Consider the following 16,918-nt stretch of genomic DNA (forward strand, 5'->3'; position numbering starts at 1 on the left):
CCCAGTCAGTTTAGAAGGGAAAAGAGCATGGAGGAGAGGGCATGAGAGAGGTTCTAAGGGTCAGGACTGGAGGCGATACGCATGGCATGTCCTGGCATCTATGGGCTGAAGCTGTTATGTGACTCTGCCTCCCTGCAAGGGAAACTGGGAAATGTAGTCCTGCCCTGTGTCCTGGAGGAGGAGGAAACCATATTTCGGGAACAGCCAGCAATCTACCACCGTGATACATTCACATAATGGAATCCTAAGCAACAGTCGGAAGTAATGAGTTATATTTACAAAGAGCAACAAGGAATGATCTCAAAAAAAAAAAAAAAAAAAAAAAAAGAGGTTCAGTGAAAAAAGTAACACAGCTCGGGATGCGTAACCCTGTACCGTTTATGCAAAAATTTATAAACAGCCTTTGGGCTTCCCTGGTGACTCAGATGGTAAAGAGTCTGCCTGCAAGGCTGGAGACCTGGGTTCAATCCCTGGGTCAGGAAGATCCCCTGGAGAAGGAAATGGCAATCCACTCTGGTATTCTTGCCTGGAAAATTCCATGGAAAGAGAAGCCTGGCGGGCTACAATCCATGGGGTCGCAAAGAGTCGAACACGACTGAGCAACTAACTTTAACTTATAAACAAGCAACCATAAAACAACATTTTATCTCTTTATATATATTTTTACTATGTCTATCTGGACACTGCTGCTACTAAGTCACTTCAGTCGTGTCCAACTCTGTGCAACCCCATAGACGACAGCCCACCAGGCTCCCCCGTCCCTGGGATTCTCCAGGCAAGAACACCACTGGAGTGGGTTGCCATTTCCTTCTCCAATGCATGAAAGTGAAAAGTGAAACTGAAGTCGCTCAGTTGTGTCTGACCCTCAGGACCCCATGGACTGCAGCCTTCCCGGCTCCTCCATCTGTGGGATTTTCCAGGCAAGAGTACTGGAGTGGGGTGCCATTGCCTTCTCTGCTATCTGGATACACTCATATCCAAATAAATGTATGGCAGATGGGCAGAAAAAACACACTTTAAATATACCCAAGTGGGTGTCCATGGGAGGGTGGGGAGGGGGGAAGGAGGAGGAGAAATGGGTGATGAAGGCAAAAATAAATGGAAATAAAATAGAGGCCATACTCTGATGTCACTGATGGTGTGCCATGGCCTAAAGAGTGTTGTTAACTAACTGTGTGCATCTGAGGTCCAAATTAAAAAAAAACAAAAACAGAAAGGGGACCAATGTATTAAGGAATAAAAATAATATATTCAATATATCCATTGTAGAAAATTTGGGAAATGTAAGTGTAAAGAAGAAAACAAATACCCATAATCCCACTGCCCACTTAACTACTCTTGTTATTTTTGTACGTTTCTTTCCTGTCTTTTTTGGTATGAATACATAAGACATATTGACAATATTGGGATCACAGTCTATATGTAATTTACTCCACTTTCCTCCCCGTTTATCCATGTGTCTTGACCATGCTTCTATTTCATTAGACTTTGACAGCAGACTTTTAAATGGCTAAATAATTTTCCACATTGTGGATATACTATAATGTATTTCAGTATTTATCTATAAGTGAGAATTTGTTGTTGTTGCTGTTGTTGAGTCACTAGGTTGTATCTGACTCTTTGCGACTCCATGGACTGGAGCATGCCAGGCTTCCCTGTCCTCCACTTTCTCCCGGAGTTTGCTCAAGTTCATACCCATTGAGTCGGTGATGCTATCTAACCAAGTGGGAATTTAGGTCTTTTCAAATATGAGTTATTATAAGTCACACTGCAGTGAACATCTTTGTGAATCAAAGTTTATGTGAGCGTGTGATGATTTCTGTGGTTCAGATTCCTGGAATGAGAATATAACTAGGTCAAAGGGCATGAACATAGACATGTGTCCAATTTTTAAGGTGTTCGGTGCATTTTTAAGTGGTGAGATGGAGAACACAGAGAGAAAGTATAGAAGACATACATGTAAACCGTAATAACTTATTAAAAAGTGAGCCTTTGTGAAATCATCACCAAGGGTAAGAAATACAACACTGTCAGACCCCTCATGCCTCAGTATGGCTCTTCTAAACCCCTGACCCCTACTCCCTGGTCTGGGAGGAAACCACTGCCCTGATCCACACAGTAAAAGTTACACTCTTCTCTATAGCTTTGCCATCCAAATGTGCACCTCTAAGTCCTGCGGTTTAATATGCTTTACAGCACCATGTAAATGGAACCATACGTAATGTGCTTTTGTATATCTGGCTTTGCTGGCTCCATATTACATTTTAAAACTTCATCCACACGCTGCTGCGTGGGGCTGTATGTAGTGCTTTCTCTGCTACAACTTCTCTTTTCTTTTCTATGAGTCTGTGTACATTTCACATTGCTGAGGACCTACATTTGTGTGGTAGGGGAAGAAAGTCCTTTATTTTGTAGAGGGATCTTTTTTTTTTCTTCAAGATTTCTGGGGGCTGTAAGATCTCACTGTGCCCTCATATTCCCTTGTAGAGCTGGCAGAGCAGGATTCTTAATGTCTGCATTTAACAGATGAGGAAACTGAGGCTCAGAAAAAGGAACAAAGTTCCAGTTCCCAGTCTCTGCTGCCATACATTTATTTGGATATATGTGTATCCAGATAGACATAGTAAAAAATAGTGCCTGATATATAGTGAGGGCTCAAAAAATAAACGGCAACAGTTGGTATTAGAACTTTCTCCCTTTCAACAGAGGTTCCAGGAATAGAATTTGCCCAGCATATCTGGAAGGCAGGCTACAGTGTAAATGGCACTTGGGGAGGGTGCGGCTGTTTGTGTTTCTGCTGGCTAAAGAGGAAACCATCAGTTTTCAGTAAAAGTTACCACTGAGATTGCCAGGTGTCTGGATTTGGACTGGGCAGCCCTATTTTTTGAGCATTGAGTCCAGGAAACAAACCAAAAAAACCCAAAAACCCAGACATATAAATGTGTATCCAGTATGTCTGCTGAAACCATCTGGCATCTCTTGCTACAGAATTTCAAGATACACCATCCAGGTCAATCTCCGGGCTTGGCTAAGTTGTAGAATTTACCTTTTATGCACCAGTCTATTTCTGAATCTTTTTCTTCACTTTTACTCCCAGTCCAGGCTTCATGTTAGGAATCTTAGAACTCTGCTTCATTGGAAAAACATTATGGTGAATAGCAGTCCTCTCTGGGGCATCTGCCTTTTAAGAGACAAGCTGGAAGTGGGAAATACTTATTTCAAAGAATTAGGTGACCCTAATACAAGAAGTGCAGATGTCAGATGGCTCTACAGTTGGTTAATTTAGGAGCTCAGTGACATCAAAGATCTAGGTTCTTTCCATCTGTCATTTCTGCCATCTTCAAATGATCAACAATGTCCTTCCTCATGGTGTCAAGATGCCTGCCACAACTCCACGCATCATGGCTTCACTCAGTTATAATAACAAATACTCAATCGAGTATCAGCAGCATCCCATGCACTTTCAAGTTATAAAGTATTTTCATCCGCAAAACAACCCTGTGAGGTAGGAACTCTTATCGGTTCCATTTTACAGACAGATGCATCAAAGCTGGAAGAGATAGTCACTTGCACAGTTACACAATAGGAAGTTGTGGGGCTGGAATTTGAACCCAGGCAGCTGGTCTCTAGAGCTACAATGTCCAAAGTCTAGAGAGAAAGGAAAGGACCAGGTCAGCAGCCAAGCTAGGATTGGAACTGAAGGTCCTAAGCATTTCCTTCTTTCTTTCCTCCAGGCTATATTTCCAAAGCTTTCAGAAGGAATATGACTTGGCAAAGCGCTGAAACCATGAATCAATCTAGTATCTATTATGTTCAGATCAGACCTTGAACCAGAGCCTTCTGGAGATATCTGCTTCTAAAAGCAAGGGTTTCTTTGGACAAGTTTTGACTTGGGGAGTTGCAGGTGGCCCCACTAAGAGTAGCAGGAAGAGAATTGTGTTTTGGTCTGAAGAAATGAACCCTGGTCTGCGTGTGCAGCCTTGGGTCGGGGTGTCCAGCTGTTCTGTCCAATGCCAAGGGTGGAGACATCTTTCTCCTCGTCTCAGAAGGCTGCTCTTGGTGCTTGGAATGGGAAAAGATTCTCTGGGCAGCTGGCCTGACTTACTGAGAACTCATTTGAATCTGGGAAATGATTGGCAATCTGGGACAGTCCGATAATGCGATTCTCACCTGGCTTGTTCAACTTGGGATGGAGAAAAAACCACCCGTTGGGCCTTCCCTGGTGGCTCAGTGGTAAAGAGTCCGCCTGCCACGGCAGGAGACACGGGTTCATATCCTTGATCTGGGAAGATTCCACACACCGAGGAGGAACTAAGCCCATGGACCACAACGACTGAGTCAGGGCTCCAGAGCCCGGGAGCCGCAACTGCTAAAGTCCACGTGCTCCAGAGAGAGAGCCCGTGCTCTGCAACCAGAGAAGCCACCACAGCCAGAAGTCCGTGTGCCTCAAGGAAGAGTAGCCCCTGCTGGCCACAACTAGAGGAAAGCCCGTGCAGTAACCAAGACGCAGCAAAGCCAAAAAGAAAGAAATGAGTAAATAAAACTAAAAAAACCACCCCTTGCTTTCTCTTAATTATTATCATTTTAAAAAGCAGAGCTTGGGAAGTAGGGGTGGTCTTCAAATCCTGTTGGCTGTTGTTTAGTTGCTCAGTCGTGTCCGACTCTTGTGACCTCATGCCAGGTTCCTCTGTCCATGGGATTCTCCTGGCAAGGACACAGGAGTGGATTGCCATTTTCTTCTCCAGGGGATCTTCCTGACCCAGGAACTGAACAGGGTCTCCTGCATTGAAGGCACATTCTTTACCAACTGAGCTACAAGGGAAGCCCAAATCCTGAGCCCACAGAATCTGAGAGCGTCTCATTAGGGAATAAGGAACTCTCTGTGTAAATGTTTCCAAGCAGCATTCACTTCTTCTGCACAACCGTGAGACTTATGCAACAGAAACAAAACGGTATTTCCCACTATTCGCGAAGTACATGGTGACAGAAATTCTGAAGTTATCCCTGTAGGAGAGAATTTCCCTATTATTACCGTCACTTTTTTTCTTGCTAAACTGAAAAATTTTTTTCTTCCTCCGTTCTCTCCGTTCTTTTGGTGAATGTTTCCCAGCTAGAGCTGATGTCAGGACCTGCCCTGGAGACAGACAGGGATCTAAGGGGCTTCTAGCTGAACATCCTGGATGGGAGGGGTGGAAGTGATGAGGAAGAAGGGAGGAGAGGTCAGGCTAAAACAGGGAGAGAGAAAAAGGAAACCTCCCCTTGCTTGTGATTCCTTAGTCACGTTTGGTTCAGCGAGCTGCTCTGTGCCGGGATTAGCTGGGAGGCGGCCAGCCCTGGACTAAGGGAGTCCCCGCTGATCACATGAACACCGAGCTCTTGATCTGAGTAGCGAGACCTGGGCAGGCACTGACCTGAGGCAGAGGCCTGGAGGTGCCACCAAACAACTCTGGAAAAGTTGAGAGGATCCCGTTGATTTGTTTGCTTGTTTATTGATGGATTGCTAATCTGGTTATTGCTTTTCTCCTCCTGCTCTGATCTGGAAACACCAGGAAGGAAGGAACCTTATCCATTGTAGTCGCTGCTGTAGCCCAGCCTGGCGCATAGTAGGTCTTCAATAAATACTTGAATGAATGACAGAAGGAACTTGCTGTCTTTGTCGAATGCCTCACTGTCTGCTCCCCTTGCTGGCGTGAGGTCAGCTCCAGGAGGGCCTGAATGGTTACGTCTTGCTGACTTCCGTGGTTCCAGCACCTCCTTCCATGTGTGGAACATTGTAGGTGCTTGTGGCGGACACCTCACTTTCTCTCTTTTTTTTTTTTTTTGCTGCACCATGCAGGATCTTAGTTCCCCAAAGAGGGATCGAACCTGTGCCCCCTGAACCGGGCGTGTGGAGTCTTAACCATTAGACTGCCAGGGAAGTCCCATAAGCTTCTCTCTTAATAACAGAACCCCAAGCTTTGCAGGCAGCCATGTCCCAGGAGATGGAGCAGGATTGTTTTAAGTTGATGGTTACAACCTCGCTCTTGGTCAAGGACTATTTAAAGGTGGTCCCGTGTCCCAGTCTGGCCTGTGAGGTGTAAGAGAGAGCCTTCTTGCTGTGGGCTTTGGAGAAAGTTTGATAAGAGAGAGGCCCTTTATCCTCTTCTTTCCTTTCCTGCTTTGGAGTGGTGTTAGCAGGTGATGTGGTGGATACAGCAGCCATGTTGTGACTGTGAGGCTCCAAACATTGGAAGAAAAGCCACCATGATGAGGACTGCAGGGTCACAGGTGCCTTGGTCTTTGATGATGTCACCAAGTCCTGAACCAGGCTGAGAAGCCAACCTCTCCTCGGGACCTCCTGTTAAATAAACAATGTCTTATGGGTTGCAAAGAGTTGGACACGACTGAGAGACTAACACTGTAACACCTTATGATTTAACCCATCAGTAGCCCATTTTCTCCTCCACGAGCTGAATGCATCCGAGTAGATTCAGTATTCAATGTAAGAACTGAATAAATAAAAGCCTTCACTTCTGGAGTGCTTCCCTGGTAGCTCAGATGGTAAAGAACCTGCCTGCAATGCAGAAGACCTGGGTTCGATTCCTGGGTCAGGAAGATCCTCTGGGGAAGGGATAGGCTACCAACTCCAGTATTCTTGGGCTTCCCTTGTGGCTCAGCTGGTAAAGAATCTGCCTGCGATGTGGGAGACCTGGGTTCGATCCCCAGGGAAGATCCCCTGGGGAAGGGAAAGGCTACCTACTCCAGTTTTCTGGCCTGGAGAATTCCATGGACTATACAGTCCATGGGGTCACAAAGAGTCTGATATGACTGAGCGACTTTCACTTCACTTTACTGGAGTGCTTACTATCTGCTCTTAGCATTTTCCATGTATTAACTGAGGAATCTTTGTAACAACCTCACGACATTGGAACAATTATGATCCTCAGTGCACAGATGATGAAAACGGGGCACAGAGAGCTTAATCTATTGAGTTGTATTATCTCACTAGGGGATGGGATGGTGGAGAAGAAACATCCCAGAGGAACCCGAGGGAGTAAAAGACTATAATGAGCTGGGCCCCATGCACAAAGGCAGAAACATTTGGATGGTCTTTTGGGCAGTATGGGCTAATTCTTGGGTGAAGCATGGGATCTGTGTGTGTGTGTGCGCATGCGTGAAACTATCCCTGAAGCTGAAGCCGATCTTCCTTGGTCAAAGCTGGGAAGGGGACTAACATATGTTGAACACCTACTATGTGCCAACTATCTGTATCACGTACTTTGAATTAGTGGTTCTCAATGGGGAGCAATTTTGTCCCTGCTTGTTAGGGACATGTGGCAATGTCTGGAGACATTTCTGGTTGTCACTGGGGAGGGAGAACTGCTGGCAAGCGGTGGGTACATCATGCCTCTGCATGCCCTACAACGTATGGGATGGTCCCCAACTAAGAATTATCTGGCCCCAAATGTCACTTTTCTGAGGTTGAGAAAACATGGCTTTCCATTTTTCTTCTTTTTCTTACAATGACTCCCATTTTACACAACAGGCAACTGGTTCAGAGGTTCAGAGAGGTGAAATGTCCTGACCAAGGTCACCCAGTCAGGTCTGGAGCTGGAAAACCAATGCAAGTCAAAGTGAGAGTGAAGTCGCTCCGTCGTGTCCAGCTCCTTGTGACCCCATGGACTGTAGCCTACCAGGCTTCTCCATCCATGGGATTTTCCAGGCAAGAGTACTGGAGTGGGTTGCCATTTCCTTCTCCAGAGGATCTTCCTGATCCAGGGATTGAACCTGGGTCTCCTGCATTGTAGGCAGATGCTTTACCGTCTGAGCCACCAGGGAAGTCAAATCAGTTTCATTCCAAAGCCAGGGTGTTCCCACTATGCTCTCTCCTTGGGGGTCAAAGGATTAAAGACAAGGCAATCGAGGATCAGACAGGTTCTGTGACCAGCTGAAGGTCACACAGCAGTTACTCCAGAGACCTCTTTCCAAGGGAGCTGGTCACATTTTGGACACAACTGACTCCACTCCCCAAACCTGGAAGGCTCTACCTCATACCCTTGACTCTGTGTCCAGGGGAACTTAACTCACTCAAGGCCCAGATCAAGCGTCACCTTGTCCAAGATCAAAAAGAAACAGCTCAGAGAGGGCAGAAGCCACCTTACTTTCTCCCTGTGTCCTTAGGCACCTGCAGTATTTACCCAGAGGCCACTGGGAGAATAATCCTAGGTGTTTGGAACAGCCCAAAGGATGATTACAGCCTACAGGGGGATATTATTGATACCTGAATCAGCCAGTCTACACACAGACAAGACAATCTCTGGGTCCAGAAGAGGGGCAGGTCAGGAACTGTGAGGACAGTTTGGAGAGTGAGGCCGGGCTAAGAGGGCTGTTCATACCTACAATATTAATCAAGAAACATTAACAGAGAACTTTCACCTACGGGGCATTGTTCCAAGTAGCCCTTATAGATTAACATATAACCTTGTATAGAACCCCATGAGTTAGGTACCACGGTCATTCCCATTGTCCAGATGAGAACATTGAGGCTCTTGAGGCAAGGAACCAGGGCAAGGTCACCCAAAGAAACTAGCAAGGGTGGGAACTGGGGTTTTAACCTGAACAGCCCCCAAGGTGATCTTCCCTTCGCATCTTCCTGGGAGACAGGTGAGGACATTTGTCGAGCACTTCGCGACGATCAAGGTCACACTGAGCAGCCTAGACTGGCAGCAGGGTTTCCCAAGGCATTATTGGTGGGTGGGGGGCGCGGAGGAATGGGGGTGGGGAGCTCGGGCAGAGCAGCTGTCACTTGATTAGTGCCTCGAGAGCAGATAATAATTTCCTCTGGAAAGGTTGGAAAGGGACAGGTTGGAAAGGGCAGGCTCATCTCTAGGGGTCGGGGCGGGGCACAGAAGTTATAAAGAAAGAGAAAAAGAAAAGGCAGGAAAAAGAAAAAGGAAGGGGAAAGAGAGAAGAGGGGGTAAGAGAGGGAAGGAGAGAGCCGAGCCGCGCGTCTTCCTTCCCAAGGTCGTGGGAGCGCCCGAGGGCACCCAGCTGGGCGCCCCAAAGGCAGCGGGCAAGGTTGGCCGCCTTCTTCGGGGGCCGCTAGGGGTGCGCGCGGCGAGGCGAGGCGAGGCGAGGCGAGGCGGGCTTGCTCCCGAGCGGCTACGCCGCCAGCTTCCACAGTCGGGTGTTGACTCAGCCAGAGCGGCGGCCGGCCCTGCGCGCGCGTGCTGCGCGCGGCGGGGGTCGCGTGTGTAGGGGTGGGAGTGGCGTAGCCCGCGGCGGGCGGGGAGCCGGGCGCCACGCGTCCCGGCGCAGAGCTGGGGAGCCGGCCGCATTGCTTCAGCGCCTCCAGGCTCCGCGGGGCCCCGAGCGGAAGACTCTCGCCCGAGAAGCCCGGTCGTCCGGCTCGGGTTGAGCTGAGCTTCCGACGTAGCCGCGCCGCGTCTCCAGGGGGACCGGGGCGCGCGCGGAGCGCCTGTGCGGCCGCGGCGCGGCGTGGCACTTGGCCGACGCTCCCTGGGCGGCGGGGCCCGCCGTCCCGGAGCCCCGAGGGCCAGCCTCCTCCCGCCCCTCGTCCGGCCTCCGCGCGCTGCCTCCGCCCCCGGCCCGGGCCGCCCGCCCCCAGGCCCGCCCGCCAGCCCGCCCGCCGCGCCATGCGCCGGGCCCGCCGCTGAGCCCGGCCCGCCGGCGCGCCCCGTCCGGGATGGGGCGCCTGGACGCCTGAGTCGCCGCTCTGCGCGATCGCCGCGCCGGGGGAAGGAGCTGGTGCCGCGCGGCCGCGCTAGGATGGAGGTGTCCGGCGGCCGCGATCCCGGTGGCGACGGGGCTGGGGACAGTGCCCCGCCGGACGCCCTGGCTCACGGCGCCGCTGCGCCCAACTCCGGCCCCTGTGCAGCCGCCCGGGAGTCGGAGCGCCAGCTGCGCCTCCGCCTCTGTGTCCTCAACGAGATCTTGGGCACCGAGAGGGACTACGTGGGCACCTTGCGCTTCTTGCAGTCGGTGAGTGTCGCCCCCCGGGGAGCGCGGGGTCAGTCTCTGCTCCGGCCGCCAGCCCTGCTGCGGAGCTCCGCGGGGGGGTGGGGGGGCTCCCGCGTGGGTCCCCACAACCTGTGGCCACGGTCCCCGGGGAGGGGATCGCGAGGATCACCTCAGAGGCATCCCGCGGGGCGCGCAGAGCCGTTGGGGTGATCGGGCTGCTCCGGAGCTGGGTTGTCGCCTCTCTTGCCGGCCTGCGGTCCAGCCCCAACCCGGGGTCTCCTGCACTCCGTTCCACACCCCCCATACTCTGCCTTTTTGTCTTTTTCTCCCCCTCTCAACCGCCCCGTTTCAAATAGTTTTAAAATTAGTTAAATCCGTGAGGCAGAATCCTTGGGACCCAGGCGCCGAGAGCTTGGGCTCCTGCATTTTTGCCACCCGCCCCCGCCCCGGGGATTTCTTTGCCACTGCTCATCTAGGACCGACCCTGGAAATCCTCGAGCCCAGCATCCCTGCGCGCCCCGCAGAGTAGGATAAAACCCAAAGCCCGGAGTAGGAACAGAGGTCGCCAAAGCCCCCCGGTAGGACCCCTCTTTCCCACGCACACGCAGTTGCTGGGGCTGGGGGACTGTGGGTTTCGAACTCACGACTCGCCGGTTCCATCCCATTCCCCTCCACCCCCAACCTCAAGTTGCCAAACCACTGGCATCAGATTCTGTAAAATAACTGAGCGCTTATTATGCGCCAGGCGCCTACGTGTGTCGTGAGAAGGTTGAACCTTCCCAAGTGGCCCACGAAGTAGGGACGAATACCTCCCTCATTTTTCAGATGGGAGAATTTAGCTCCAGAGGGGCTGAGTAACTTGCCCAGAATCAAACAGCTGTTTAAGTGGGGATACTGGCTTTTGAACCAGGGCAGTCTCCGTCAGTGCTCCAAGCCCCTGTTCTGTACTGCATTTCTTTTTTGTTGTTGTTGTTTCTTCTCTTTCTTCTTCTTCTTCTTCTTTTTTTTTTGTCTGTGAGAGGGAGGAAGGGGCCACTTCCCTACCGTCCTAGGAAGTGAGAAAAGTGGCTAGGGGGTGGAGGGGGTGGGTCTGAGGCAGCCTGGCTGGAAGTTAGGAGACTGGCAGGGCTTTAATCTCCCAGCCTCCTGCTGGGACCTCATTTACTCCCTTCTCTGCTCTAGGAAGTCTTTTAATCCTGGTGCAGGAAGGGCTGGGGGGCAGCAGGCAGCGGGGGCAGTTGGTGGCTACTTCAGAAACCCCAGAGCCAGGCCCTGGAGTTCCCAGTCTCCGGGGGAAAGAGCGAGGCTCTGGCATCCTCTGGGATCCCCTGTGGCTTAGGGGTGCAGCCGAGGCTGTGTGAGGTCTGAGTTTTAACTCCAGGAGGATGGAGCCCTTCTCTCTGTGAAAGGAGGTGTGTGTGTGTGTGTGTGTGTGTGTGTGTGTGTGTGTGTGTGTGTGTGTGTGTGTGTGAGGGGGTGGTGGAGGAGAGTTGTGCAGAGGCATTGAAAACCTTTTGGCTAAAGGACCCTTCTAGAAAAGCCTGTGAGAATGAAGCAGGATTGGCATTTCTTTCCCATCCCTCCCTCTCTCACAGAGAAAAGAAAAAAAAGAAAAAAAAGAATCTGCTCAGTTTGAAGCTGGCAGTTTCTGAATTAAAGATGTAGGCAGCCCTGGTGTCTGTGAGCAATGTCAGCTTCCAGGGAACTCCTCACTTCTCCTTCTGAGCCACTCCCTGCTTCTTAGTCTGGAAGAGAAAGAGCAAAGACAAGCCAGTTTTTACATTAATGGGGAAGAAAAGATACCTTGTACCCCCACATCCTTGCCCTGGATGGTGTGGTGCCTTTCGGAAGAGATAGGAGATGGTGTTTGGGTTCACTGTGGTTTTAAATTGTCCACATGTAGAGTCCAAGGAAGCTGAAATAATGGAAATTGATTAGAATCAACCATTCTTCTTATTAAAAAAGAACAGGAAAAAAGATAAAAGACTTCTACACTTCCATATCATCCCTTTGACACTTTGAATCTGCTGAATTCATCCTTTTTCTTTCTTTTGGACTGCCCCGTCCGTTTTGAGATGAGCTGGTTCTGACTTTGACATCTTGGATCACTCTCGCACCTGTCCTGGCCTCAGTTTCTCCACTTGTCAGAGGCAGGGAGGGGAAGCCAGGCTTTCTTTCTGCCTTGTCCTTTTGGGTGTCCCCAAGCTTGTGCCAGCAAATGGACTGATTGTGTAACCTGACCAGCTGTACCTCAATTGTGAGCTGCAGGAGACCTCTCTTGTTTTGCTTTATCAGAAACGGTCCCTAAACAACCCAAGGTCTTTCAGTTTTGAAAACCCAGGGCTTGGAGCTTCACGAACTGCTAATTACCAAGGCTTTCCATGGCAGCCAGGCTGGCAGCCTGCAGGTTGTGAATCTCTCTTGTCTTCCCACTCCCTCCTCCCAGCCTTTATGTTATACTTACTGAGGGACTGTTCCTGCTTGGAAGAAATGTTGGGTAATCCCTCCTTGCTTTTAATTCCATGTGGCAGAGGCAGGTCTCAAAGGGCTGCCCTGGCTTCCTTGAGTCCCTCCTTTTAAGGTCCCTGTGCCAGTAGAAATGAAGCCTCTGTGGTAGACTGAGCATTATGGGAAATGCAGAAAAACCAGGTCTTAAGTTCTTGTGCTAGAGGAGGGCATGTTCTAGCCAAGGGTGGCAATATATGAGTGTTTCCAGAAATCCAAGTATGAGGTTGAGCTCTGGAGCCAAACTGCTGGGGGTCAGGTCCTTGGGCTCTGTGACCTTAGGCAAGTGGCTTAACCTTTCTGTACCTCACTTTCCTCATCTGTAAATGGAGAATGAGAGTACATCTTATAGGGTTTTGAAGCGGATAAGTGAATTATATTAATATATATAAAGCACTTAGAACAGTGCCTAGCAAGTTGTAAGGCAATTCTAAATCCTTCTGTCCATGGGATTTTCCAGGCAATAGTCCTGGAGTGGATTGCCATTTCCTTCTCCAGGGGATCTTCCCAACCCAGGGATCAAACCCGGGTCTCCCGCATTGTAGACAGACGCTTTAACGTCTGAGCCACCAGGGAAGTCATTCTAAATATGAGTTATTATAATTAATTTTTATATGATACTTAAAGATTACAGATGATTAGGATTGTAGGATTTTAGTAGCCAGCAAGCAGGAGTAGTCAGGGAGGGCTGCCTGGAGGAAGTGAGATCTGAGTCATTACTGAAAGGAGGACAGGAACTCTGGGTGAATTTCCGTTTGACCATCTATATTCTAGAACTAGTGGTTTCGTTTGGTTCTGGGTTTGGGGGCTCTCAGTTTCCTCCAGAATCTCCCCATCTTTCCTTACCTCCTTCAGGAGCTGGATTGTACTTCCTCCCTTATCTCCAGTGGGGCCTGATGACTTTGGTGCCATATTCTCTGTCTATTTATTGAAGAGTCATGGGAAGGGAAAGACAGCCCTCTCGTATTGATGCTGGATCTCTCTTGGAGGACCCTCTAGAGGTGGCAGGAGAAGATGCCTCGGGTTTTGAGAACCTTGGATCTCAGCCTTTAGAAGCCCTGGCTGTGTTAGGTGCACCGTATATACTCTTGTTAATAATGATAATGACAATGATATTCCTGCCTGTCATTACTGTGTAGGGGCTGACACTGATTCATTGCTTACCCTTCTATCCATTCATTTGATCTTTCCAGCACCCCTGTGAAGGAAGTGGTGTCTTATCCCCATTGGCAGATGAAGAAGCTGAGGCAAAGATAGTTTAAGTGAGCTGTCTGGTTCATGTAGACAGCTGCCTACCCTGGAACTCATGTCTGCAGCCACTTCACAGACTGCCTCTGGCTTATAAAGGGCTTGACTCGTGACTTACGGAGGTGGCAGAACTGGGATTTGAACCCAGATCTGTGTGACCCTTACCCTCTGCCTGGGCTTCCTCTGGTTACTTCCCCTCTGTGACGCCTGTCTCTTCCGCAGAATGGGCACAGCTTAGAAGAATAGAAATGTCAGGCTGCTGGGTTCCTCCTCTGTACTCCGTGTCTCTTCGTGGCGTGAGGGTTGAGGGTGGGGCTCTGAAGCCAGGCTGCTGGTGTTCAAACCATGGCTTTACTCCACACTGCCTGTAGGTGGCCCTATGCAGGTCACCAGCCTGCTCCGTGTCTGTTTCCCCATCTGCATAATGGGCACAGTATATCAGCTGCTGCATCATAGAGGAAAGGTTGCATTTCCAATGAACCTGAGGTTATCGCTGTTAGCACTGTGCCAGGCGCACAGTAGGTGCCCAGAATGCTCTGGTAGCCTTTTGAGGGGATGTGCAGCATTGAGGGGGGGGCAAAAGAGTTGGTCTTTTTGGGGCTCAAAGTCTTCCCCCTTAAAAAGAGGCGGGGTGATCCTTGAACCCACTTGTCTCATGTTTAGATTGGTTTGGGGTCTCTACCTACAAGTCCAGGAGACTGCCTTTGGGAACAGCTGCCAATGGCTTCCCTGAAGGATGTATCATCCAGCCTGGGTGGATGGGCAGAGAGACTCCTGTGTCGGGGGTGGTCAGCAGACCCTTGAAGGGCTCCCCTTGGCTCTCTGATGAGAGAAAGGGCTCCCCATTTCTCCATGATGCAGCAGCTGCTATACTGTGCCCATTATACAGATGGGGAAACTGAGGCACAGAGCAGGCTGGTGACCTGCCCAGGGCTTCCTACAATCAGTGTGTCGTAAAGCCAGGACAGAACAAAGACGGGTCACTCTCAGATACCCAGAGGGTCTTGTGAACTGGCTGGGCCGGGGTCCCTGAGGAACAATAGGCAGAGAGCTCCCAGAATGCTTTCTGTGGTTCTGCTTTTTGGGGGTAGGAGACGAAAGCTTTTCTTCTCATTGGAGCTCTGGTTGCCCAAACAAGAAACTGTGGTTTTGTGTTGTCACTATTTTTTTTTTTTAAGATTTTTGTACTCTTAGTCTGACACTAGGGAGCGATGCTGGGGAGTGGGGGCGGGGGCTGCCTTTTAAATTTTGCAGTCACAGAATGACCTGCTCGGTGACGTGGCGGGGGGGTTTCACAAGGTTGTGTTGTGCAAAGGAGGATGCTCAGAAGTTCCGCCTTGGGAATATAAGCAATAACCATAATATGATATACATTGTTGTATGTATGACATGACAGGAATTGGGAGAAAAGGGTGGATAGATGTGTATCATATGAAGAAAGGCAAGCAGAAAGATAAAAAAAGAAAAAAAGTTCTAAGAAATGCTATTTGAAATGCCCTCTCCATGTAAAATTAGGCATATATATGAGAATATATTTTTTACAACTCGCCAACAGAAGGAATTATTGTACTTTCAGCCTGATCATTAGTTGAATGCACAGCAATAGTAATAATAATTTTGCTAAGATGTACGTAGCGCGAGATGTTTGCAAGCCCCAGGAAAAGCATTCTCTGTGTATCAGCTCCAGCTTTCCAGGTGTTATTGTGCTTCCTGTTCTACAAATGAAACAAAAGCACAGAGAGGTCAAGTCAGTTTCCCAGCGTCACACAGTTTGACGGAACTGGGATTCAAACCCGGGTAGTCTTGACTGCACAGTCCGCGTTCTTTAACGCTACCCTGACCTGCCCCAACAGGGTGCTGTGCTCACGACCCACATTCCTGCCTTTGTGAGACCTCTGGGCTGCCCAAGTGGGCAAGAATTAAGCCCGGCGATCCAAATGATCTGAGCTTTAGGATGTGAGGGACCCAGGACCAGCCCACTTTGTTTTGGGCTGAACGTCATCAGGAAGGCAGTGAAAATTTTGTGATGATAAAAACCTTAGCATCAGCAGAAGTTAGGCGGGGCCCCTCTTTTGTGTATGGCACACACAGCTACGTACAGGTAAAGCCATAAATAAATTAGACTGCTTTTTTCAGAGGTAGAGGGAGCATCTGCTGTGTATTCCAGTCCGTGTTCCAGGCCACGAGGATGCAGCCGCCAACGGGCCAAACGTGGTCCTTGTCCTTATGAGAAAGATGAGTCAACAGGGATGCTCGAACTCATGTATTTGAATGAGTGTGTTCTTCAAACAAACATCCCAGACACCCACTCGCTATTATTCCGATGTTTGCTCTTGTAACTGTTGCTCTGTCACTTTAAGAAGAGATGGATGGGGTTGGTGTCCCTGGCTTTTGGAGGCTTCAAGGGCACCACTTTCTTCGAGAGTGTCCCTTTTATCAAGCCAGTGAGCAGAAGAGCTGTTGGACTCGGCCACACCCTCAGATTAAGAAACCCACATCCTCTCTGCTTTACAGCTGGCCCTCTCTTAAAGCTTTTATAAAAGTTGAGTCTTTGAAGTAGGCCGTGCCTCGCTGCAGAACTTTACCTCCCAGATTTTTGTGTTTTCTCTTCTCCAATAGACATAGGTTCTCTGGCTGGAACCCTAGTGGGAAGTGGGTAACCAGGGTTTGCTGTCCCACTGGCTTTGTTTCGAAAGCACCAGGTGAGGTCAGAGCTGGTTCCTGCCCCAGAATTTAGGAGACATAGAACTTGTGAGCAAGCCAGGGGTGGAGGCAGGGTCTGAATCTCCTTGTTTTGCAGGTGAGGCCCCCGGAGGGACCCCCTAGAAGTTGTGTCCCTCAGAGGGAGGTAAGCCCTGGTCAAGGGTGGTGACTGCTGCTGACAGTTCCATCCTGACAGTTCTTGGGAGAGAAGGCTTGGGGGCCTTCTCTGGGGACTTGTGTTTTAGCCTGGATCCACTGTCCCCCTTAAACAAGTTCTACAAGGGGCATTTCCAGCCCTAGTAACTGATTTGGGGTGAATCCCTTCATCTTTCAACCTTTGGCATTATTGGCACATCGGGCAGGATTATTCTTTGTTTGTAGGGGTGGCCTGTGTGTTGCAGGATTTCAGAGGCATCCTTGGCCGCCACCTACTAGATTCCAGTAGCGTCCCCTTCCCCCTGTTGGGGCGATCAGAAGTGTCTCCACACATTGTCACATATCC

At 49.8% G+C, this 16,918-nt stretch overlaps 1 protein-coding gene across 1 annotated transcript in view; it reads left to right on the forward strand.

Annotated features, from left to right (window-relative positions):
- Positions 1 to 9,315: 9,315 nt before the first annotated feature.
- The window catches only part of PREX1 (phosphatidylinositol-3,4,5-trisphosphate dependent Rac exchange factor 1), a 181,481-nt gene continuing 173,878 nt past the window's right edge, over positions 9,316 to 16,918 (forward strand). The window contains exon 1 of the mRNA XM_070381077.1: positions 9,316 to 9,981. Within this exon, the coding sequence (XP_070237178.1) occupies positions 9,769 to 9,981 (213 nt within the window). The 5' untranslated portion in view covers positions 9,316 to 9,768. The remainder of the gene's footprint in view (positions 9,982 to 16,918) is intronic.

This window comes from Bos mutus, chromosome 13 (genome assembly GCF_027580195.1).
Source record: "Bos mutus isolate GX-2022 chromosome 13, NWIPB_WYAK_1.1, whole genome shotgun sequence".
Lineage (NCBI taxonomy): Eukaryota > Metazoa > Chordata > Mammalia > Artiodactyla > Bovidae > Bos > Bos mutus.